Raw genomic sequence first — 20782 nt, 5'->3', positions numbered from 1 at the left:
CCCCCATAACCCAAAAAAACAAAAAACCTCAGTTGGTTCCAATACTTCAACACTTGTCAACATATAGAGTGTTGGTGGCTCATTACGTCACATAGCTGTGAGGTGGCAGGACTTCTCTTTTACTTGTCCACATCTTGGTTTTTGTTTATTTCTTAAAAAGACAGTTTAGAGGTTAGGATTTACCTTTATGTCAAAAGTCTGCCATAGGCAATAATGCTAAAAATTTAGTCCTTACCTTAAAAATTTACTTTGTTTATATTGATTATCCATGTAGATGCATTTTCTCAGCAAATGAGACTTTTCCTAAAATCACTGCCTTGTGCCAGGCAGTGATTCCCAGCACTGCAAAAAAGGAATAGAAAGAAAATCTTAGTGACAGAGGTTACTTTGCACCCTTTTTCCTTCTCTAAATAATTATAGATCTCTTTGAGTGGTTTGCCATCTTAGTCTGTTCTCCTTCTCCAGTGGCTATATTACTAAACTATAATATGGTTTATCCTACACAGGAAGAATGGGAGGCCAAGGAACTTATACTCCTTAAAGAATAGCTTTGAATTGAGGTTTTAAGGTTCTGGCCTAACATGGGGTTTTGTAATATATACTTGGTCTCTTGTCTCTAGTTTATTGTGTAAAGTTGTACTTTGGCTGCTGACAGTGCTGGTGGTGCGGATTGTAGTTGGTATACTGTAGTTGTGATAATACTCTGTGTATATGTGTGCATACTTACGCCATGCTATCATAGTTTTAAATCTGGGTTTGTTTTTGGACATGCAATATAAACCATTTATTGAAATTTTGTATTCTGAAGGATGGATCAATATTAAATCTAGGGGCTAGGGTTGTGGCTCAGTGGCAGAGAGCTTGCCTAGCTAGCCCACATGCGACACTAGGTTCAATCCTCAACACCATATGAAAATAAATAAATAAAATAAAGGTATTGTGTCCATCCACAACTAAAAATGTTTTTTTAAAAAATATTAAATCTACAGTAAAATTATTTTTTTAATCACAAAATTAGACCTATACATATACACTCTTACCTTATTAATAATAATCAGCTGTATATTTTCTTTGGAATCTATTTTGTTACTGGAGAACAGGTACAATTCAACAGTGCTGTGATGCCATTGATCACCTCACGCGCATCATTGAAAAGAAGCACATTTCTTTAAACAAGGCAAAAAAACGACGTTTGCCACGGTAGGTAATATTGTTTCTTTTTCTGGTTTTTCTCCCCCCACCATAAAAACCAGTTTTTAGCTACTAAAGGATTATTAGTGACAGATGTTTGGAACTATTAAGATTTAATTTCCTGAAAAAAAATGTATGGAAACAGAGAGAGTCAATTTTCCAAAGGAGTTAAAAAGCTTTCTGTTTGAAAACATTTGATTTAAGGTGGAAGTTATTTGATCTTGGTTGGAATAGTAGAATTGAAGATTAATTTTGAAACTGAGACATTTATTTTACCTCTATTGCTTTTAATATTATTATCGTTATCTTTTGTGGTGCTGGGGGTTGAATCCTGAGTCTTGCTCATGTGAGGCAAGTGTTCTGCCAGTGACCTATATCCCAGTCCCTACCTGTACTAATTTTGAATACAAGTTTGATGTGGATATTTAGCTAGTGTATGCATGAATTATTGTGCAGTAAAATTTGAAGTTTAAGAATTGAATGTTGAGGGCTAGGGCTGTAGCTCAGTGGCAGAGTGCTTGCCTAGCATGCGTGAGGCACTGGGTTTGATCCTCAGCACCACATAAAAATAAACAATAAAATAAAGGCATCATGTCCATCTACAACTACCAAAAAAAAAAAAAAAAGAAAGAAAGAAAAAAAGAGCTAAATGTTGAATAGTAGAATTTTTGACAGACACAGGATTATAGAATGATGACATGAAGCTGCTCAAAGCCCAGGCTAATTGTTGGGTCAATGGTTTTCTGTCATTGGTATCATTTCCACCCCAGCGGTGCCTCATTGTCAGATAGGATTGGGGGATGCTGTACTTCCTATATCTCCCGTGGGTGGGGACCCCTGATCTGTTTACTAGCAACCATCACCCTGGAGAAGCATGTAGATCAAAAGTAATCTTTTCTTCATTTTAAAATGAATTCTTCCAGATTCTTAACTTACAAAATTTCTTTAAATAGTTGCTTTTCTCTCTTGTTCTCATGTAGTATTAGGGATTCAACTCAGGGCCCCATGCATGCTAGGCAAGCACTGTATCGTTGAATTACACCTGCATTCCAGTAGTTGGTTCTCAAACTTTAGCTGTAGGTGTAATTAAAATAGATTGCTGGCCTGGCCCTACCGTCAGGATTTCTGTGTCATTTCTGAAATAGAGTCAGAGAACCTGCATTCTTAACTAGTTCATAGGTAATATTGGTCCACATGTTGAGAAGTACTGCTTTAGATCTGAAACCCTTATTTGATTTAAGTTACATTGAAAAGGAAACACAAAAATATTTGGTGTTGTTCTATTGTAAAATATTTTTAAAATTTTCCCCTAGATCAAAAAATAATAAAATGAAGGTTACCAGCTGTTGAGGTCATTATTTTCTAATGATAATACATTAAAAATGAGCTGATGGACTGGGGTTGTGGCTCAAGCAGTAGAGCGCTCACCTAGCACGTGTGAGGCACTGGGTTCGCTCCTCAGCACCATATAAAAATAAAATATATTGTGTTCATCTGAAACAAAACAAAAAATATATTTAAAAAATGAGCTGAATGCCTTTTAATGAGATTTTTTTACATATATCAGTGTGGTAAAATTGCATTTACAACTCCTAGACTGTTGTATAAGCTAAATATTGAATGTTGGAGAGCATATTAAAGACATTGTGTTCTATCTTGGTAGAGGATTCCCACCTTCGACATCATTATGTTTATTGGATCTTGTCAAGTGGCTTTTAGCTCACTGTGGAAGGCCGCAGACAGAATGTCGACATAAGTCCATAGAACTCTTTTATAAATTTGTTCCTTTACTGCCAGGTATGTTGATTTTTACATTCCTAAGAAATGATGGGTTTGAGTTTGCTTTTGCCAGTAGCTTAGACATGCATACTATTAAAAACACAATCTTCCTTATCAATGATGAAAGATATTCTGAAGCCAATTACTTGAAAGAATATACATATTTGGCTTCTGAGATAAAACTGAAAAATCAAACAATACACCTGATCTTTGTGTTCTTTAAATGAGTGTTATGTTTTCTTTCTTTTTTCTTTTTTTTTTTTGGTGGTACTGAGGATCGAATCCAGGGTCTCACACATGCTAGGCTAGTGTTCTGCCACTGAGTCACATCCCCAACCCTTATAATACATTTCTAATAAATAAAAAAATAAGTATGTTAAGTAATTGTTTCAGATTTATGTGATAGATGATAAAGATTTATAGAAAGAGTTATTTTGATGTTAATCAAATGGTACAGAGTAAGTAAATTTAGAATTTCCTAGTATCTTAATTATTTGGTACCAGGAATTGAACCCAGGGGCACTCAACTACTGAGCCAAATCACCAACACTTTTAATTCTTTTGAGGCAGGTTCTTGCTTAGTTGTTTAGGGTTTCACTAAGTTGCTGAGTCTCGTTTCAAACTTTTGGTCCCCCTACCTCAGCCTCCCAAGCTGATGGAATTACAGGTGTGTGCCAGTATGCCTTGGCTTTTCCCAGTATTTTAGATTTCAGTATAGTTTTGCTTTTTTAAAATCCCATTTAGAATAAGTAGAGTTGTATCACTATTGGAGTTAACATGATATTAATTAAGATTCAAAATATTAACTTAATGAGATAATGCAGTTCTATTTCAACATGTAATTAATAAGAAATTCCCATAGTCCTTAGTCTGAATGATCTCACTCAGATCAGTGATAGTAAAAGAAAGCAGTTAACTTGTTCTTTTGAGGAATTTCTCATTAAACATTAAATTGCACTTATGAGCTTGAAATAATTACTATATTTATCAGGAATATATTGTTTTATTTTCTCTACTAAATCCAAACACGGATTTGGTAGCTTTGAATATGTCCCAGGATGGAACGTGGCCTAAGATTCCCCCTTCAGTACTCTGGTCACTAGTCTAGAGCCAGGACTCTGTGTGTCTGTGGCATGTGCCTCTGAGCAGGAAGGGTAGTTATCGCACAGAGGAATGTGGGCTGAAGTTAGGTTTACTCAGAAGGTTTCTAAATTTTTTATACTGTAGAATATATTCTGATGTTATATATATCATGTGTTTTATATATTATATTCATACCATATATTATATGTGCCTCATAAATATATAATATAGGGCCTGGGGTTATGGCTCAATGGTAGAACCCTTGCCTAGAACCTACCTGTAAAGCACTGGGTTTGTTCCTCAGCACCACATAAAAGTAAATAAAATAAAATTGTGTATTGTGTCTATCTATGACTAAAAAAATATGGAAAAATATATAGTATGAATTTATTTCATACTCTACTTTTATATAAATAATGGAAGTATATATCATTTTAGAGAATTGCTTGAAAACATGATTAGTATTTCAGATTTGCTGCTTTTAGCTTACCAAGTTTTTGTTAATCTCCTAAGTCACTCTCCTAACAACACTGTGAAGTCAGTCAGTGAGAAGTGTAGGCAGCATGTGTTTTGCTGTTTTGAAGGAGCTGAGGTCCAGGTGTTTCATAGGCAGAATTACTTACTGGCAGAGCCTCCACCTCAGATTTGTGTCTAGTGCCTGTGTGTCACTGTTCCCAGACATTTCATTTACGTTTCTTCTTTTCTCAGTTGCCTATTAATAGGGAACTTGTATATTTTGAACTAAATTCATAGTTCTACCTCTAAGAATTATTTTTGGTAAACCAAGGATGCAGGTGATAGCGAGCCTTTCCTTTCTCCCAGCATATAATTCATATAAAATTAATGAGTTTCCTTTAGTGTGTCTCTTCTATGGTTTCCAGGGTACATCTGCCTCTCTTTCTCTGGTGTCTTTTCCCCCAGTGGTTTGTAAGGGACAGCGTTAGGCATCTTTTCAGTTCATAGTGCAGTGAGGTTCCTACGCCTGTGAACATGACAGCAGGTGCAGGCTTGTCCCCATGACATGTGTCCAGCTGTCAGGGAGGCATAGCTTCACAGTGCCTTCTGAAAATTTAGACCCAGGATGAGTGTGAGTGTGCTACACAGGCCAGAAACAGATGGGGGGAGGCCCAGAAGGAGGACATGAGCTTGCCTTTGTGTGTTGTTGGCCTGTCTCTCTTCTTGCTGAGAATCCCTTGTCTTACTCAGTTTCTTGATCTGCCTTTGTCCTTTCTTCTGATACTTTCTCTTCTCTTTTGCTAGCATTTGATATATAGAATTTCAATATCTTTATGTTTTACACTCAGTATTATCATTTCCTTGGTCTCTTCTTAGTAAAAGTAATGAAATGTTCCCTTTTAATATGTAAAATATCCTATTCTTTTTTCTTTTTTATTCTTTGAGACAGGATCTCTCAAAGTTGCCGAGGCTAACGTCAAACTTGAAATCCTTCCGTCTCAGCCTCCTGAGTTTTTGGGATTACAAGTGTGCACCACCACAACTGACTGATTCATGAAATGTAGTCTTTAAAAAAATTTAAAAAATGTCTTCTTAATACATTAGAAATACTTTATTGTTTTGATTCTTTTTTAACTTCATTATAGGCAGAATGATTTAATCTTTTCAGAGCCACTGATATCAGAGAATACAAAACATAACTTTATATATTTCTTGTTTTGATTTAGAAAAAGTTTAATATCAAAAAGAAAATATCTTTTAAAAAGCCAGATCATATAAGTTGTGTGTGATGGCACACAGCTATAATTCCAGCTAACTTGGGGAACTGAGGTAGGAGAATTGTAAGTTCAGTATCAGCCTGTGCAATTTAGTGAGACTGTCTCAAAATAAAAAGGGCTGGGAATGTAGCTCCGTGGCAGAGCTGCCTGCCTAGAATGTGTGAGGCTCTGGGTTTGATCTCCTGTTCCAAAAAAAAAAAAAGGAAAAGAAAGAAAAGAAAAGCAGGTCATTTGACTTTTCCTCAACAAACACTATACTTATTATGTAGTAAATGATATTCTAAACATATGCTCAGATATTAGCTACTTTAATTCATTTAATCTTTGTATCAACACAAGAGATAGATATTATTGATCTTGTTTGTAGATACTGAGACACAGGCCAGATTTCCTCAGCTGTGAGCAGAACAGCTAACACCAGAATCTAAAAACCACAGTTCTCTTTTGTTAGTAGAAAAGAGCAAGGGAAAGGGTTTTTTTATTTTTTATTCTTTTTAGATTCACATGATAGTAGAGTGTATTTTGACAAGTTATTCCTACATGGAGTATAACTTCCCGTTCTTGTGGTTGTACATGATGTGGAGTTAATGCCAGTCATATATTCACATATGAACATAGAAAAGTCATTTCTGATTCATTTTACTCTTTTCTATTCCTATCCCACTTCCCTTCCCTTCATCCCCTTTATCTAATCCAATGAACTTCTATTCTCCCCACCCTACCCTCTTATTGTATGTTAGCATTCACATATCAGAGAGAACATTCTACCTTTGGTTTTTTGGGGATTGGGTTATTTCACTTAGCATAATAGTCCCAGTTCCATCATTTACCAGCAAATGCCATAATTTCATTCTTTATGGCTGAGTAATAGTCTGTTGTGTATATACACCACATTTTCTTAATCCATTAATCTGTTGAAAGGCACCTAGGTTAGTTCCATATTTTAGCTATCATGAATTGAACTGGTGCATCACTAAAGTATGCAGATTTTAAGTCTTTTGATGAATGCCGAGGAATGGGATAACTGGGTCAAATAGTGGTTCCATTCCAAGTTTTCTGAGGAGTCTCCATGCTGCTTTCCCGAGTGGTTGTACCAGTTTGCAGTTCCGCCAGCAATGTATGAGCGAACATTTTTTCCCACATCCTCACCAACATTTATTTTTCCTTGTATTGTTGATAATTGCCATCCTGACTGGAATGAGATGGAATCTCAGTGTAGTTTCAATTTGCATTTTTCTAATTGCTGGAGGTATCAACATTTTTTTCATATATTTGTTGACTATTTTTTTCTTCTGTGAAGTGCCTATTCAGTTCTGGGAAAAGGGTATTAATATGTATCTATTCCAAATGATGTGCAACCATTTTTGTAGTGTTTAAGGCAACCAAAGAGAGTGGGTTTTATGGAAATACTTTCTTGGAAGTAACTCTAGTGAAACATAAAGTTATAAGTATGATAGTAACATAAAAGATTACTATCAAATAGACAGTGATTAAAGAAATTTAATTATATGGAAATTATTTATGTTTTATGTTTTAATCTTGTTTCTCTTTTAAGGCAACAAGTCCCCTTCTTTGTGGTTGAAAGATGTTATTAAGAAAGAAGATATTTCTTTTCTCATAAACACATTTGAGGGGGGAGGCGCAGGCTGTGATCAGCTATCAGGCATCCTTGCTCAACCAACTCTCTTGCATTTGCGAGGGCCATTCAGCCTGCGAGTGACCCTGCAGTGGATGGACCTGTTCCTAGCAGCACTAGAGTGCTACAACACGTTCATCGGGGAGAAGACTGTGGAAGCCTGCGAGGTCCTGGGTAAGTCAAACTTAACCTCTAAGTTAGCATAGCCTGTCTGCTAGGCATCATCCTGGTAGATAGCTCGCTGCCATGTCAAAGTGATAGTAACAGTTGACAACAGACTCTAGTTACTTAGTGCTATGCGAAGAATTTTACCTGCATTCTCATTTGTGTCAGTCAGCTTTCTGTTGTGACAAAACATCTGAGGTAATCAGCTTACAAATAGGAAAGGTTTATTTTGGCTCATGATTTCAGAGGTTTCAATCCATGGTTAATTGGTGTTTTTGTCTTTGGGCCTATGTTGAAGCAGTTTTTAGTGTTGGGAGTACGTGTCAGAGGGAGCTGTTCACATCATGGCAGCCAGGGAGATTGAGAGGGAGAGAGAGAGAAAGAGAGAGATATCAGGGGTTGCTGGGGATATGGCTCAAGCAGTAGCGCCCTCGCCTGGCATGCTTGCGGCCCAGGTTCGATCCTCAGCACCACAGACAAAACAAAGATGTTGTGTCCGCCAATAAACTAAAAAATAAATATTAAAATTCTCTCTCTCTTAAAAAAAAAAAAAAAAAAGAGAGAGAGAGAGAGAGAGAGATATCAGGGGACAAGAGTCCTAGTAGCTCCTTCAGGGATATGTCCCTAAACCCTAAATGTTTCCCACTAAGGCGTACCTCTTAAAGGTTCCACCATCTGCTAGTATGCCACAGGAGCTGGTGGCCTAAGAGCTTTCATGCATAGGCCTTTGGGGGACCCGCATCCAAACTATAGCATCACTGAATCCACAGTGAATATGATATGGATGACAAAACACAGACTGCACAAACATGGCCAAAACGTCCACAAGCATTTTTTATTTGATTTTCTTGGAGTGTTGGGGATCAAAACTCAGGGCTTCACATACGCAAGCCGAGTGCTCTGCCACTGAACTACACTCCCAGCCATTTCACATCCATTTGTGAAGCCCTGTTCACAAGTTCTTCATGAATCTTTAGTAAAATACCCTGTAAAGGTTTTCGTTTGCATGAATAACTAAAAGAGTTCATCAGGATAGGAAATTCTGTGATTTTATTCCAAGTTTTTGTGTAGTATCTTTTTTTCCTTACATTTTCATATTTCTTCAGCTTTTTATCATTCTATGGTAGTAATAGTGCTTTTTGCAGAGGACAGGATCCAAGTGTGTACTCTTAGCCCATGCTGGAAGAAAAGAGGTGGGCAGCTTCATCCTTCTGGTGACCTCTGTGGGGTGTATGAGGGAAGGAGGTGACTCTTGGGGATGGAGCATATGGATGGAGGATATGGAGCTAGCAGATGTGCCCTTTGCTTCAAGTTCTGCAGCGAGGCTTCTTATAAATCCTCTTTCCCATGGGTTGAACCAGACTATTTAAATTAATTTTTTTTCTTTTTTGGTCCTGGGGATTAAACTCAGGAGCACTTGACCACTGAGCCACATCCCCAGCCCCACTCCCCCTTTGTATTTTATTTAGATAGAGGGTCTCACTGAGTTGTTTAGTACCTCGCTAAGTTTCTGAGGCTGGCTTTGAACTCATAATCCTCATACTTTAGCTTTCTGAGCCTCTGGGATTGCAGGCATGCGTCTCTGCACCTGGCTGAATTTTTAAATTGGAGTATTCAGTATTCTAGTTCTTAGTTGTGGCTGAAATACTAAAAGAACTATCATTTTTTCTTTAATTCTGTCAGAGATAAAGTTGGTATTATGGGAATTTGGGAGAGGGGGACTAGGTCTTAGTTTTAGCTTGAGAATGGTAGAAGCTGGGCCTAGTGAGGAGTGTGTATGTGTGTGTGTGCACATGTGTACACGTGCTGGGGTTTAGAAACAGTTCATTCAATTCTGAAAACAGTTGACTCAGAAGGACAGGTGAAAATAGTCGATTCAGGGGCTGGGGTTGTGGCTCAGAGGTAGAGCACTTGCCTAGCATGCATGAGGCACTGAGTTTGATCCTCAGCACCACATAAAATACAATAAAGATATGTGTCCACCTATAATTAAAAAATACATATATAAAAAAAAAAACCAGTCGACTCAGAAGGATAGGTGAAAACAGTTGAAAAACTTTTCACCAGTGTTAGCCATTGTAAATAATACTTTAAATTCGTTGTTTAAAACTCTCAGAAAGTTTTAACAAGGAAAAAGTTCAGGAAGCAAAATATGCAAAATCTTCTCCCCTCATTGCAATCCTCAGGGATAAAAGCTAATAACAGTTTAGTATTTACTCTTGTAAACTTTTTCTGTATACCAAAAATTGTTTGTATGTATTTTCTCATTTTTTTGCATTCTTGTTGCTATTTTAAGATAAAACTTTAAAAACTTTAAAACCCTTATTTTCTATTTAGTCATTTATATGTGGTGCTATTAATCGAACCCAGTGCCTCATTTTTAAAAATGTTCATTAATTCAATGGTTCCTAAGTGCTATAGTAGTTTTGTATTTAATATCATCAGCTTTAAAATACAATTTGTTTACTGGAAATTTTGCAGAGTCCCTGAGTTGATGTATTCATTCCATACCCCTCATACTATTTTATCCCAAAGTATTATGTTTTTTGTTTCTATTTTACTTATAATCCTGTCTATGTCTTTGCAAAGAAAGGATCTGCATGTTTAAAGATTTTTTCAATGTCATTTCATTACATTTATTATTAGGGCACTTATATTAATTACGACCGTATTGATATAATAAGAATTTTAATAAATAACTATTACATATGAAATGTTAAATTACATTTTTGGATATTTGATTTTGTTTAGTTCATGTTGCTTAATGATGGGGGTAAGTTCTGAGAAATGCATCCTTAGGCAAATTTATTTTGTGGGTTTTTTTTTTTGTTGTTGTTGTTGTTGTTGTTCTAGTGATTGAACCCAGAGATACTTTACCACTGAACTATATCCCCAGCCCTTTTTATTTTCTATTTTGAGGTAGAGTCCAACTAATTTACTTAGGGCCTAACTAAATCAATAAGGCTGGTCTCAAATATGTGGTGGGCATTTATTCTGATGATTTGCTGGAGACAAGGATATATGATGTTTGAGAATGTAATTCTTTTTTTTTTAATATTTATTTTTTTGGGTGTAGATGCACACAACACAATGCCTTTATTTTTATGTGATGCTAAGGATTGAACCTGGGTCCCGCCGTGCTAGGCGAGCGCTCTACCGCTGAGCCACAATCCCAGCTCAATGTAATTCTTAATATATAGTCTCAATTCTTTGAATACATAGTGATCTGTTACTAAATTATTTTTAACAGTGCGTTAATTAACATTTTGATTAACTTTATCTTACATTGAAAACAAAGAATTGGCAGCCCTCAGACTTATAAGATTTTTTTTTTTAGTTGTTGGTAGACCCTTATTTTCTATTTAGTCATTTATATGTGGTGCTATTAATCGAACCCAGTGCCTCATGCATGCTAGGCAAGCACTCTACCACTGAGTTATAACCCCAGCCCAAGAAGATTTCTTACTTAGTCATTACCTTTATTTATTCTTTGAACATTTATACTGATATTTCAAATTGTCCCTTTGTTTGTGTCTCTGAAGGTCTTTAATCCTGGAGTACTGGGAGAGGTTAGTAGTATGTTAGGTGAAAGACCAGTCATGGTGAATGGGACAAGAGAAACAGCCCAATTGTGTCCACACAGATGTTTTATTAAAAAAAAAAAAAAAAAAAAGTGATGTGTAGCAGATAGGAAATTGTTTCTATAAGGTGCCCAATGCCCGTCCACACTTACTTAAAGACCACTGCCATAATTTGTCTTATATTGCCCCTTTCAACTACATTTAGGTTGTTTTGGGTTTTTTTGTTAATAAAAACAATACTAAAATTAACATTCTTATAAACACATCTTTGTGGTTCTGCCGTGATTTTTTTTTAGTTGTGGATAACACAGTATTTTTTTTTTTATGTAGTACTGTGGATCAAACCCAGTGCCTCACACATGCTAGGCAAGTGCTCTACCACTGAGCCACCACCCGAGCCCTCTGCCATTATTTTATTAGATTAATATTTAGTGCTGGATCAAAGCATAGGTGTATTTTAAACAGCTGATAGAGATTGGCATGCATATTTTTTCAAGCTTTGAGTATGAATTGCCAAATTGCCCTTTTAAGGGATCATATTAATTTATATTCTCATAGGCAGTGTTTGAGAATCATGACTTGATCTTGTATAGGTAAATTATTGTATGAGTCCAAATTGGATTCTATTTGGATTGTACTTTTGGGTTTTAATTTTGAAATTAGTGGAGTTAGGAAGAAGCATATATTAATATTTTAATGTAATTATTTCTAGGTATTGAATCACAGTGTTCAGTTTGGAAGTCAGTGACTTTCTTTTTAGAAAGTATTGCTATGAAAGATATTACAGCAGCAGAAAAGTGTTTTGGCACTGGGACAGCAGGAGACAGACCCAGCCCACAGGAGGAGGAAAGGTACAACTATAGTAAATGCACAATTGTGGTCCGGGTCATGGAATTTACCACAACCCTGCTCAACACCTCTTCAGAAGGATGGAAGGTAGGGTCTCTCCTGTTGCTCTGTTAATTTGATGTTAGAACTCAGCTTTAAAAGTTCCTATTGGAAATGGCTGTGGCTTCTCTGGAACTTTCCATTGCCAGAAGATTTATCCATTGTTACTTTATTTTAATTGACAAAAATTCTTTGTGTTTATGGTGTACAACATTTTGGTATGTGTAAATGTGGTGAAATGACTAAATCAAACTAATGAACATATATGTTACTTCACATTTTCTTTTGTTCTTGTAAGAACATTTAAAATTTGCTATCAGGAATTTTCAAGTATATATTACATTGTGTGTATGTGTGTGGAGCGGGGAACTGGGGATTGAACTCAGGAGGGCTGTCCCACTGAGCTACATTCCTAGCCCATTTTGCTTTTTTATTTTGAGACAGGATCTCACTGACTTATCTAGGCTAGCCTCAAACTTGTGATCCTCCTTCCTTAGTCTTCCCCATCACTGGGATTACAGACATGTACCTCCTGCCTGACAAGACATTATTATTCATTGTAGTTACCATGATGTACAATCTGTTTTTGAAAATACATGTTGATCCTCTCTAATCCAAAAATCTGAAATCTAAATGTTCCAAAATCTGAAACTGAATGTCATGTTGGCACTCAAAAAGTTTCAAATTTTGGAGCATTTTAGATTTCATATTTTTGGATTGGGGATTCTCAACTATGCAAATATTCCAAAATGTGAAAGAATTGAAGTCTGAAATACTTCGGTCCCAAGGATTTCAGATAAGAGTTACTCAATCTCCAATAAAACTGCATACCTTTCAGATTTTAGATGTGGGAATAAAGTATGAAATAGTTTTTCTGAAGTTTCATTGGATGCTGTAGTTAGCATTGTGATCAAACATCTGCCTTAGAAGCAAACTTGCAAATATTTGTAAATGTAACTGTGAAATGTATTATATTATTCAAAGTCCACTTAGTCCATCCAGTTGCTGCTGTACGCCAGGCCTTACTGTAGGCTCTTGGGATATAGCAGTGCCCTAAACCAGGGCCAGCAACTATGTTCTAAAGGCAAGACCACACCTGCTACTGCAGATTCTCATAAAGTTTTATTGGAACATGGCCATCTGTGTGTATCTACCTGTTGTTCATGCTGCTTTCACAATAGAATGGGTTAAGGAATTGCAGCAAAGACTGCATGGCCCACAAAGTTTGCTGGACCATGGCTCCAGTGATGCAAAAATTCTCAACCTCACAGACCTTACATTGTGGTGAAAAATAGCTGTTGACTGATAGAAGTAATTTTATTTGAACCATCTCTTAACAGCTCCTGGAGAAGGATTTGTGTAACAAAAGCCTTTTAAACCTCTTGGTGAAAACACTGTGTGAGCCCATGAGCATAGGTTTCAATATTGGTGATGTCCAGGTCATGGATCATCTTCCCAGTGTTTGTGTGAACCTGATGAAAGCACTAAAGAAGTCTCCATACAAAGACATCCTGGAAACTTGCCTGAAGGAAAATCTAACAGTACAGAGGTGGGTACTCAAGTCACACTCAGTGTTATCTTGTGGAATTTAAAGTCCCAGTGCATTGCAGTGCTCCTGGCAGCTTTGCATATACACTCAGCTGCTGTAGCTCCTGTTTTCTTCAGGAAAGGTCTTGACATCATGGGTTTGGAAATCATGTATTTAGGAAATGCTTTCCCTGCACCTAGAGTGGGGGAGTGGCAGGTGCATGAGCCTTGTCTGGGGTTGCCTGCTTGCTTTCCAGGACTATGTTAATGAATTTGAGAGCTAGGTAATTAGTGAATTTAATACAACTTACATGTTCCTCAGTGTGTCCTGATAACAAAATTAGAATTCACTTCATTTTCTTCCGGTTTCCCTCACATGGGCAGCATTGAGGAGCTTTGTGCCATTGACTTGTATAGCCCTGACACTCACTTGGAGAGGACCAAGCTGACTTCGGTCGTGTCAGCCTGTAAACAGCTTCACAGAGCTGGCTATTTGCACATTATATCACCACCTCAGGTAACCATAACCAATTTGTTTTAATGTTTCTTTTAGTTTGACTATGCTATCTGGTCTATATATTCATATTCTTTGTAAAATATCTTATTTTATAGGACATGCTAAAATAGGAATTTCAGTAATACTTGCTTTAGAAATGTAGGTTTTATCTGCAATATAAAATGAAAGTAAATATGAAATGAAAGTGAAATAAAGAATAGTTGAAAATTTTCAGAGCAGCCTTTTAAAAATCTTTAGGAACCAACTGCTATTACACCTGTGTGGCAAGACAATGCAAATTGAAAAAAAATGTAGCATAGAAAGCAAAGTTTGGGTTGAGAATGTCCTGAACCTTGGAAGGCATTTGTCAGTGTCAGCTAACATAGATTTTTTTACCTAATGAGAGAGGTGAAATTGTGTTTTTCTATTGAATATGTTAATTTTATTTTAGTGTATAGCCTCACATCATTCTGTTGGCACAAGACTTCTCTTCCTGGTTTATAAAGGGATTGCACCTGGAGAGGAACAGTGTCTGCCATCATTGGACCCTAGCTGTAAGCACCTGGCCAGTGAACTCCTGGAGTTGGCCTTTGCTTTTGGAGGACAGGTAGGAAAAACACTTGTATGTTGTGCTTTCTTCATGATGGATGTGTGTAACTCACTAGCAGTGTGTCTCTAGGAAAAGTATAATTTAGTTAGGGAAGATCTTAGCTGGACGCTGGACGGGTATTATAATTGATTTACAATGAACTTTCTTTATAAAGACTATTTTCTTAACATTTTTTTTTTAAATAAAGGATCAATAGTTTTAAATTGAAGGTTTGTCATGTTTTCCAAAGAACTTTAGGCAAAGAACATTTTGTGACTATAATCTGTGACTTCTATCTTTGGTGGTTCTTAGGATAGATGGCTTGGGAAGGCTCTGGAGGAAAATCCCAGAAGCACCCAAGCAGCACAGCAAAAGTCTTTAAGGCTCTTTGAACTGAATAGGGCTAGTCTTAGTCTGCTGTAGCTGAGGTCTGCAGCTATCCTGTGTGTTTGCTCCATTACATTTTCCATTGTCCCTTTTCCCATTGCAGGGACTTCTTCCTTGATCCTTTGTCCTGTTGGTATAGAAAATTACATTTAAATTGTTTAACAATACTTGCCCAAAAAATACCATCCAAGCAGCAGCAAGATTTTCTAGAAATTTGGAAACAACATCATTCAGGGATTTTTTTTTTTTCCTAAAGTGAAACCTAGAAAATGGAAGCTAGAGCTGGGGCTGGGGCTCAGTGTGCAGAGTACTGACCTAGCATCTGTGAGGCACTGGGTTCGATCCTCAGCACCACATAAAAATAAACAAAATAAAGGCATTCTGTCCATTTATAACTACAGAAAAAAAAATTAAAAGAAAATGGAAGCTAATTGAAGTATGTACAAATAAAACTTTAACCCAGGCTTCACATATCAAGTTCCCTTTAGAACTCTACCCTAGAATTTTTTCTGTAACATGAAGATAGGCCCTTGCAACGGTCTTCTTCTCTCTTCCTCACAGTGTGAGCGCCTGGTGAGTCTGCTCCTGAATGAAGCGCTGCTGTTCATGCCATCCTTGGGTAACTCAGAGAAAAGCATTATTAGGTTCTCCCATGGGGAGTATTTCTATAGCTTGTTCTCAGAAACAATCAATGCTGAGCTGTTGAAAAATATAGACCTTGCTGTATCAGAGCTCATGAAATCATCAGTGAACAATCCCAAAATGGTAAGAAAACTTTTCTTTAAATATTTTCTTATGTAATTATGCTTATAAAAACAGCCATATTTCTGAAATGATTTTTCAAAACAAGATAAGATTTCTTCCTGGAGGATTAAAAGTTTTTGTTAATATTTCAAAAGAAAACCCACAAAAACAAAACACCATCTTTATCAATAGTTAATAAATGTAAATGGATTTTGAAACATTCATGATGTTTTTCAATCTCTCCTGCCTCTAAAATTTCTAGGACTAATATCATAAGGCAAACCTTACAGTACAGGACTTTTGCCAAGATGTCATAATGAATCCAAGCCTTTGTCCCCGAGTAGCAAGCCCAGGCTATGGCTGCAGGGAGCCTACCTTGTCAGTGCAGGCCCACCAGGGTGTGCCAACCTGTTGCCTCACCGTGGCCTGCCCCTAGGCCAGGTGAGCAAATAGGAAAACAGAAATGGGGGCAGACCCAGATGGAAATTGCAGGAAAGTTAACTCAAGAGCTAACCAATAGCATTGATACTTTCCAAGATCTGATTAACATAAATCTGGACCAATAACATTGGAACTTTTTCAAAATCTCATTAGCATAAGTTTGAACCAGTAGCATTGGCCTGAGAGCTATATAAACCCTGGACTAGCTCCTTCAAGCTGCAATCCCTCTTGCCCTGCAACAGTTCTTGTCTTCCCACTTTAATAAATGCTACTCTTTTACACTCTTTCTCGTCTATGGATTTCATCCTTCAAATTCATGAGACAAGAACCCAGAAAGAAGAAATTAGTGGTGAACTTCTGGGGTCTGCTGTGACACCAGAAGGCATAGCCCACTTAAAAGCGGCAGCACATCACTTGATAGTAGTGGAGAAGAATTTGGTTTTGCCAGTTACAATCCTGGCAGATATCCCTGTCTTGATTAGCTGCTAACATAAAATGGGCTTTCTTGACTGCCGAGGCCTGCAGCTTATGCAGTTCCCACATGCCAGCAGAAGCAGAGAAACTCTGATTTCAGCAATGAAGCTTTCATACCTAACCTACAAGGGTGTAACTGCCCTTGCTCCCATGAATTGATCTTCCACACTGCTAAAGGTTTCTCATGCCATCAGTGCCAAGTCATTTCCTGCATATACTTGCTATATCTGTCTTTTCCTTTTCATATTGATTCTTCGGAGATCAATATTTAATAAATCTTTGACTTTGGTTTGTTAAACTTCTGAAATTTTGAAATGTAACCTGCCTGTAGACAGAAAACATGTTGGTATGATAATTTTAAGGGGGAGGTTGCAAAGTTGAACCCTCTTATTCCAAACAGTGCTTTCTTGTTGTCAAGGGACTATTTTGTGAGATACTACTAGCATTTATCTATCTATCTATCTATCTATCTATCTATCTATTATAAATTAATTTATTTATTTATGTGTAGAGGATTGAACACAAAACCTTATGCTTCCTAGGCAAATGATCTACCAGTGAACTATATCTCCAGCCATGAATTTGTATTCATTAAAGTTAGAAATAAAATGATAGTGGATATATCAGGAAATTTAACATTTTGAGCTTTTAAACTGTTTAGGCTTCTGGTGAAAATGATGAATAAAAACATACACATTTATCTTTGTTCCTTCCCTATCACACTAAATTAATAAAACAGGATTAAAAATAATAATGTTGTCTTGAAGGATACAGAGAAAAGACTTCCAGGGTGACAAAGGCTGTGAAGAGTTTTATTTTATTTTTTTAAATGTAATTGGATGTGCTGACACTTGGAGCATAAATATTTCTATTGTTATATCTTATTGGATTGTTCCCTTTACCAGGATGCAGTGTCCTTGTTTGTGTGTGTGTGTCTCTCTCTTTTTGGTACCAGTGATTGAACTCCGGGCCTCTTAGCCACTGAGCCACATCCGTAGCACATCAATAAATAAAATAAATATTTTATTTAGAGACAGGGTTTCACTAAATTGTGTAGATCCTTGCTTAAATTGCTAAAGCTGTCTTTGAACTCACTATCCTTCTGCCTCAGCCTCCCAAATTACTGGGATTACAGGTGTGCAGATTATAGGTGTACACCACCACACCCAGCTCTTCTTTGTCTATTCTGATTAATTTTTGTTTGAAATCTGCTCTGTGAGATATGAGAATAGCTATTCCTGCTTGTTTTGAGGGTCGTATCCCTGGGATTTTTTTTTTCATACTTTTACCTTCATCTTGTGGGTGTCTTTACCTATAAAACAAGTCTTTTATAGACAACATATAGTGGTATCTTGTTCTTTGATCCATTCTGCTAATCTGTGTCTTTTAATTGGGCAGTTGAGACCATTAGCTTTCAGCATCACTGTAGAGATGGTGTTCGTGGTTTCCTGTCATTTTCGTGTTTTGTTATATTTAATATTGCCATGATTCTCATTTAGTGGATTACTCTTCTATTGATCTTTCTCTGTTTGGGAACTTTGCAATTTGTTTTTGAGTTCCCCTGTGTGCAGTTTATCTTTCAGTATTCTTTGTCATGCTGGCTTGGTGATCATTAATTCTTTTAGTATTTCCTTGTTATGGAAAGTTTTAATTTCCCCCTCTATTTTGAAACTGAGCTTTGCTGAGTAAAGTAACCTTGGCTGGCAGTTGTTTTCTTTTAGAGCTTGAACTACTTCATTCCAGGCCCTTCTTGATCTTAGGGTCTGAATTGAGAAATCAGAAGTGAGCCTTATTGGTTGGCCTCTAAATGTGACCTGTTTCTCTCACAGCTTGTAGTATTTTTTCTTTTATTTTCTATGATAGACATTTTGATTATGATATGTCAATAGAGAGCTTCTCATTTGAATAGGTCCATTTTCTATGCAATCCAATCTGTTAGTGATACTTTCAAGTGCATTTTTAATTTCTTTGATTGTTCTTTCATTTCCAGGAGTTCTGATTGGTTTCTTTTCACTGTTTCTGTTTCTTTATTGAAATGGTCTTTCACCTTCTGCATTTGCTCTTAATTCATTACTTAGATCTTCCTTTAGTTTACTGATAATTTCAATAATCAATTTTTTATAATATTTCTCTAGGATTTTGACTATCCATATCAGTAGAATCCTTTTTGGGGGGATTATGAATTTGGGGGAGAGATTTGTTTGCCTGTTTCCTCATATATTCTGAGGTCCTAGACTTGTGCACTAATTGGGTTCCCCTTCTTCTTTTTTACTTGTGTCCAATTATCTTGTTTTTTTCTGGGACTTTTCTCTGTTTTTGATGTATAAGTAGAGGTTCCAAGGGGTGGGAGTTGAGGTTCCTTTCTGATTATTCCTCCTTGCGTCCTTCTTATTGGTTTGGGTTTCTGTCTCCTCAGTTCTTTGAGTTGAAGTAACATTAGGGCTCAAGTAGGGGTATATTTTATGTAGGGTGGGATTCACTACTGCTTGGTTGAGATGTATTTCTTACCTGTAAGATCTCTACTCTGTGATCTTTCCAAGCCCTTTAGAGGGAGCAAGAATCAGGAATGGAACTAATGTTAGCAACAAATATACAGCCTTAATATAAATGCCTAGTGTCTACTTTGACACCTATATAGGAATGGTGGGGTCAGCTTTTAACAATAATACCTACAATAAAAAACTGAACTAGATCAGGCATTTGACAGTAGGTGACTACTATGTTGTCCTATACTTTAATAATTACAACAGTTTGAATGGGGTAGGAATTACATAGTCTGTTTAATTTCTAATAATTAGTGGAATTACAGTTTCTTAAGAGAAAATAGGGTAGGCAAGAGAAAGTTTGAAGTGTTTGAAAAAGTGATCAGAGGAGAGAAGTGGTAGGGAACAGATGTCAGCTGTAAAGAAGGGATAATAAGCTAACTGAACATATTGAGAAAAAGAGAAGAGGAGGGAATAGGAGATTTTGGCTGTTACTGGGGGAAGAGAGTGAAGAAGGGGAGCTAGGATGTAGGTGTAAAAGAACAGCCAATGCTGGGTATAGTGGCACATGCCTGGAATTCCAGCAGCTTGGGAGGCTGAGGCAGGAGTATCACAAGTTCAGTGCCAGCCTTGGCAACTTAGTGAGGCCCTGTTTCAAAATCAAAAACATAAAAAGTGGCTCAGTGGTAAAGTTCAATCTCTAGTACCAAAAAAAAGAGAATAAGCCAATGTAAAATTAAAACAATACAAATTCTTGTATAATTGTAATGTACCTAAGTTTAATGAAAACTAAATAATGAATATATTCAAGATAGAGAGCTATCAATGTGTAAGTAAAAGTTATTAGGGTATATGTGTGTGTGTGTGTGTGTGTGTGTGTATACATATAAATATATACTCAAACAGTTATTTGTTTTTATGCTCTCACATATACAAAAAATCATACATAATGAAAAGGAAAAAAGCGAAGAGTAATACAGTATGGTAAAATGATGTTTGAAAAAGTCGAAAAAATGTTAAAATATAATAAAGCTAAAAAATGGGAATATGGAGTAAAAAAAGAAAATCTTAATGAGAGATAAAAGGCTTGTTTCCACTGTGGTAGTTAAATCTGCTGGTAGGAATGGATTTTCAGACTTTATTTTTTTGGCTCTGTATTTTTGGTCACTGTCCTTGTGCTCCTCGTGTAGCTACTAGCAGGGTGTAGTAGCTCTCAGCTTCTAATCTCCCAGTATTGGGTGGGATTGATTGGGAAGTGCTGATGAATAGTACAATCTGAGTATCTGCCTTGGAGTAACACACTCCTGGAGGGCTCACCAACACCCCCCCCACCCCCAACCCCCCGCCACCGGAATCCTTTCACCCTTGCAGACTGCTTTGAATTTTTTTTCACTGAGGTGCTTACCTCATCAACTGTGCCCATTAAAATCTGCCTTTTTCTGTAAACCCAGGTTTTCCTAAGTCGGTTTTTCTTTATTTTTAATTTCTTCATTTGCTGGCTGCCGCAGTCTGGCTGGGCACAATCAGGAGCCACTTGTCAAAAGAAACTAACTTTATTTTTAGAACCACACACGCCAAACAAAAC

General features: G+C 36.8%; 1 protein-coding gene and 1 non-coding gene across 6 annotated transcripts in view; both read left to right on the top strand.

Annotated features, from left to right (window-relative positions):
- Positions 1 to 20782, top strand: part of Prkdc (protein kinase, DNA-activated, catalytic subunit) — a 177125-nt gene that overhangs the window by 49435 nt on the left and 106908 nt on the right. For all 5 annotated transcript variants that reach the window (XM_048782878.1, XM_015485774.2, XM_048782879.1 and 2 more), the window contains 8 exons: positions 1101 to 1200; positions 2855 to 2988; positions 7342 to 7596; positions 11881 to 12104; positions 13397 to 13605; positions 13968 to 14100; positions 14531 to 14686; positions 15617 to 15820. In XM_048782878.1, the coding sequence (XP_048638835.1) occupies positions 1101 to 1200; positions 2855 to 2988; positions 7342 to 7596; positions 11881 to 12104; positions 13397 to 13605; positions 13968 to 14100; positions 14531 to 14686; positions 15617 to 15820 (1415 nt within the window). The remainder of the gene's footprint in view (positions 1 to 1100; positions 1201 to 2854; positions 2989 to 7341; positions 7597 to 11880; positions 12105 to 13396; positions 13606 to 13967; positions 14101 to 14530; positions 14687 to 15616; positions 15821 to 20782) is intronic.
- LOC125610614 lies at positions 3083 to 3148 on the top strand. The gene has a single exon (XR_007340614.1). It is a non-coding gene; the product is annotated as a small nucleolar RNA SNORD50 (small nucleolar RNA).

This window comes from Marmota marmota, unplaced genomic scaffold, assembly GCF_001458135.2.
Source record: "Marmota marmota marmota unplaced genomic scaffold, marMar, whole genome shotgun sequence".
Classification (NCBI taxonomy): domain Eukaryota; kingdom Metazoa; phylum Chordata; class Mammalia; order Rodentia; family Sciuridae; genus Marmota; species Marmota marmota.
This window is presented reverse-complemented; position numbering and strand designations above follow the sequence as displayed.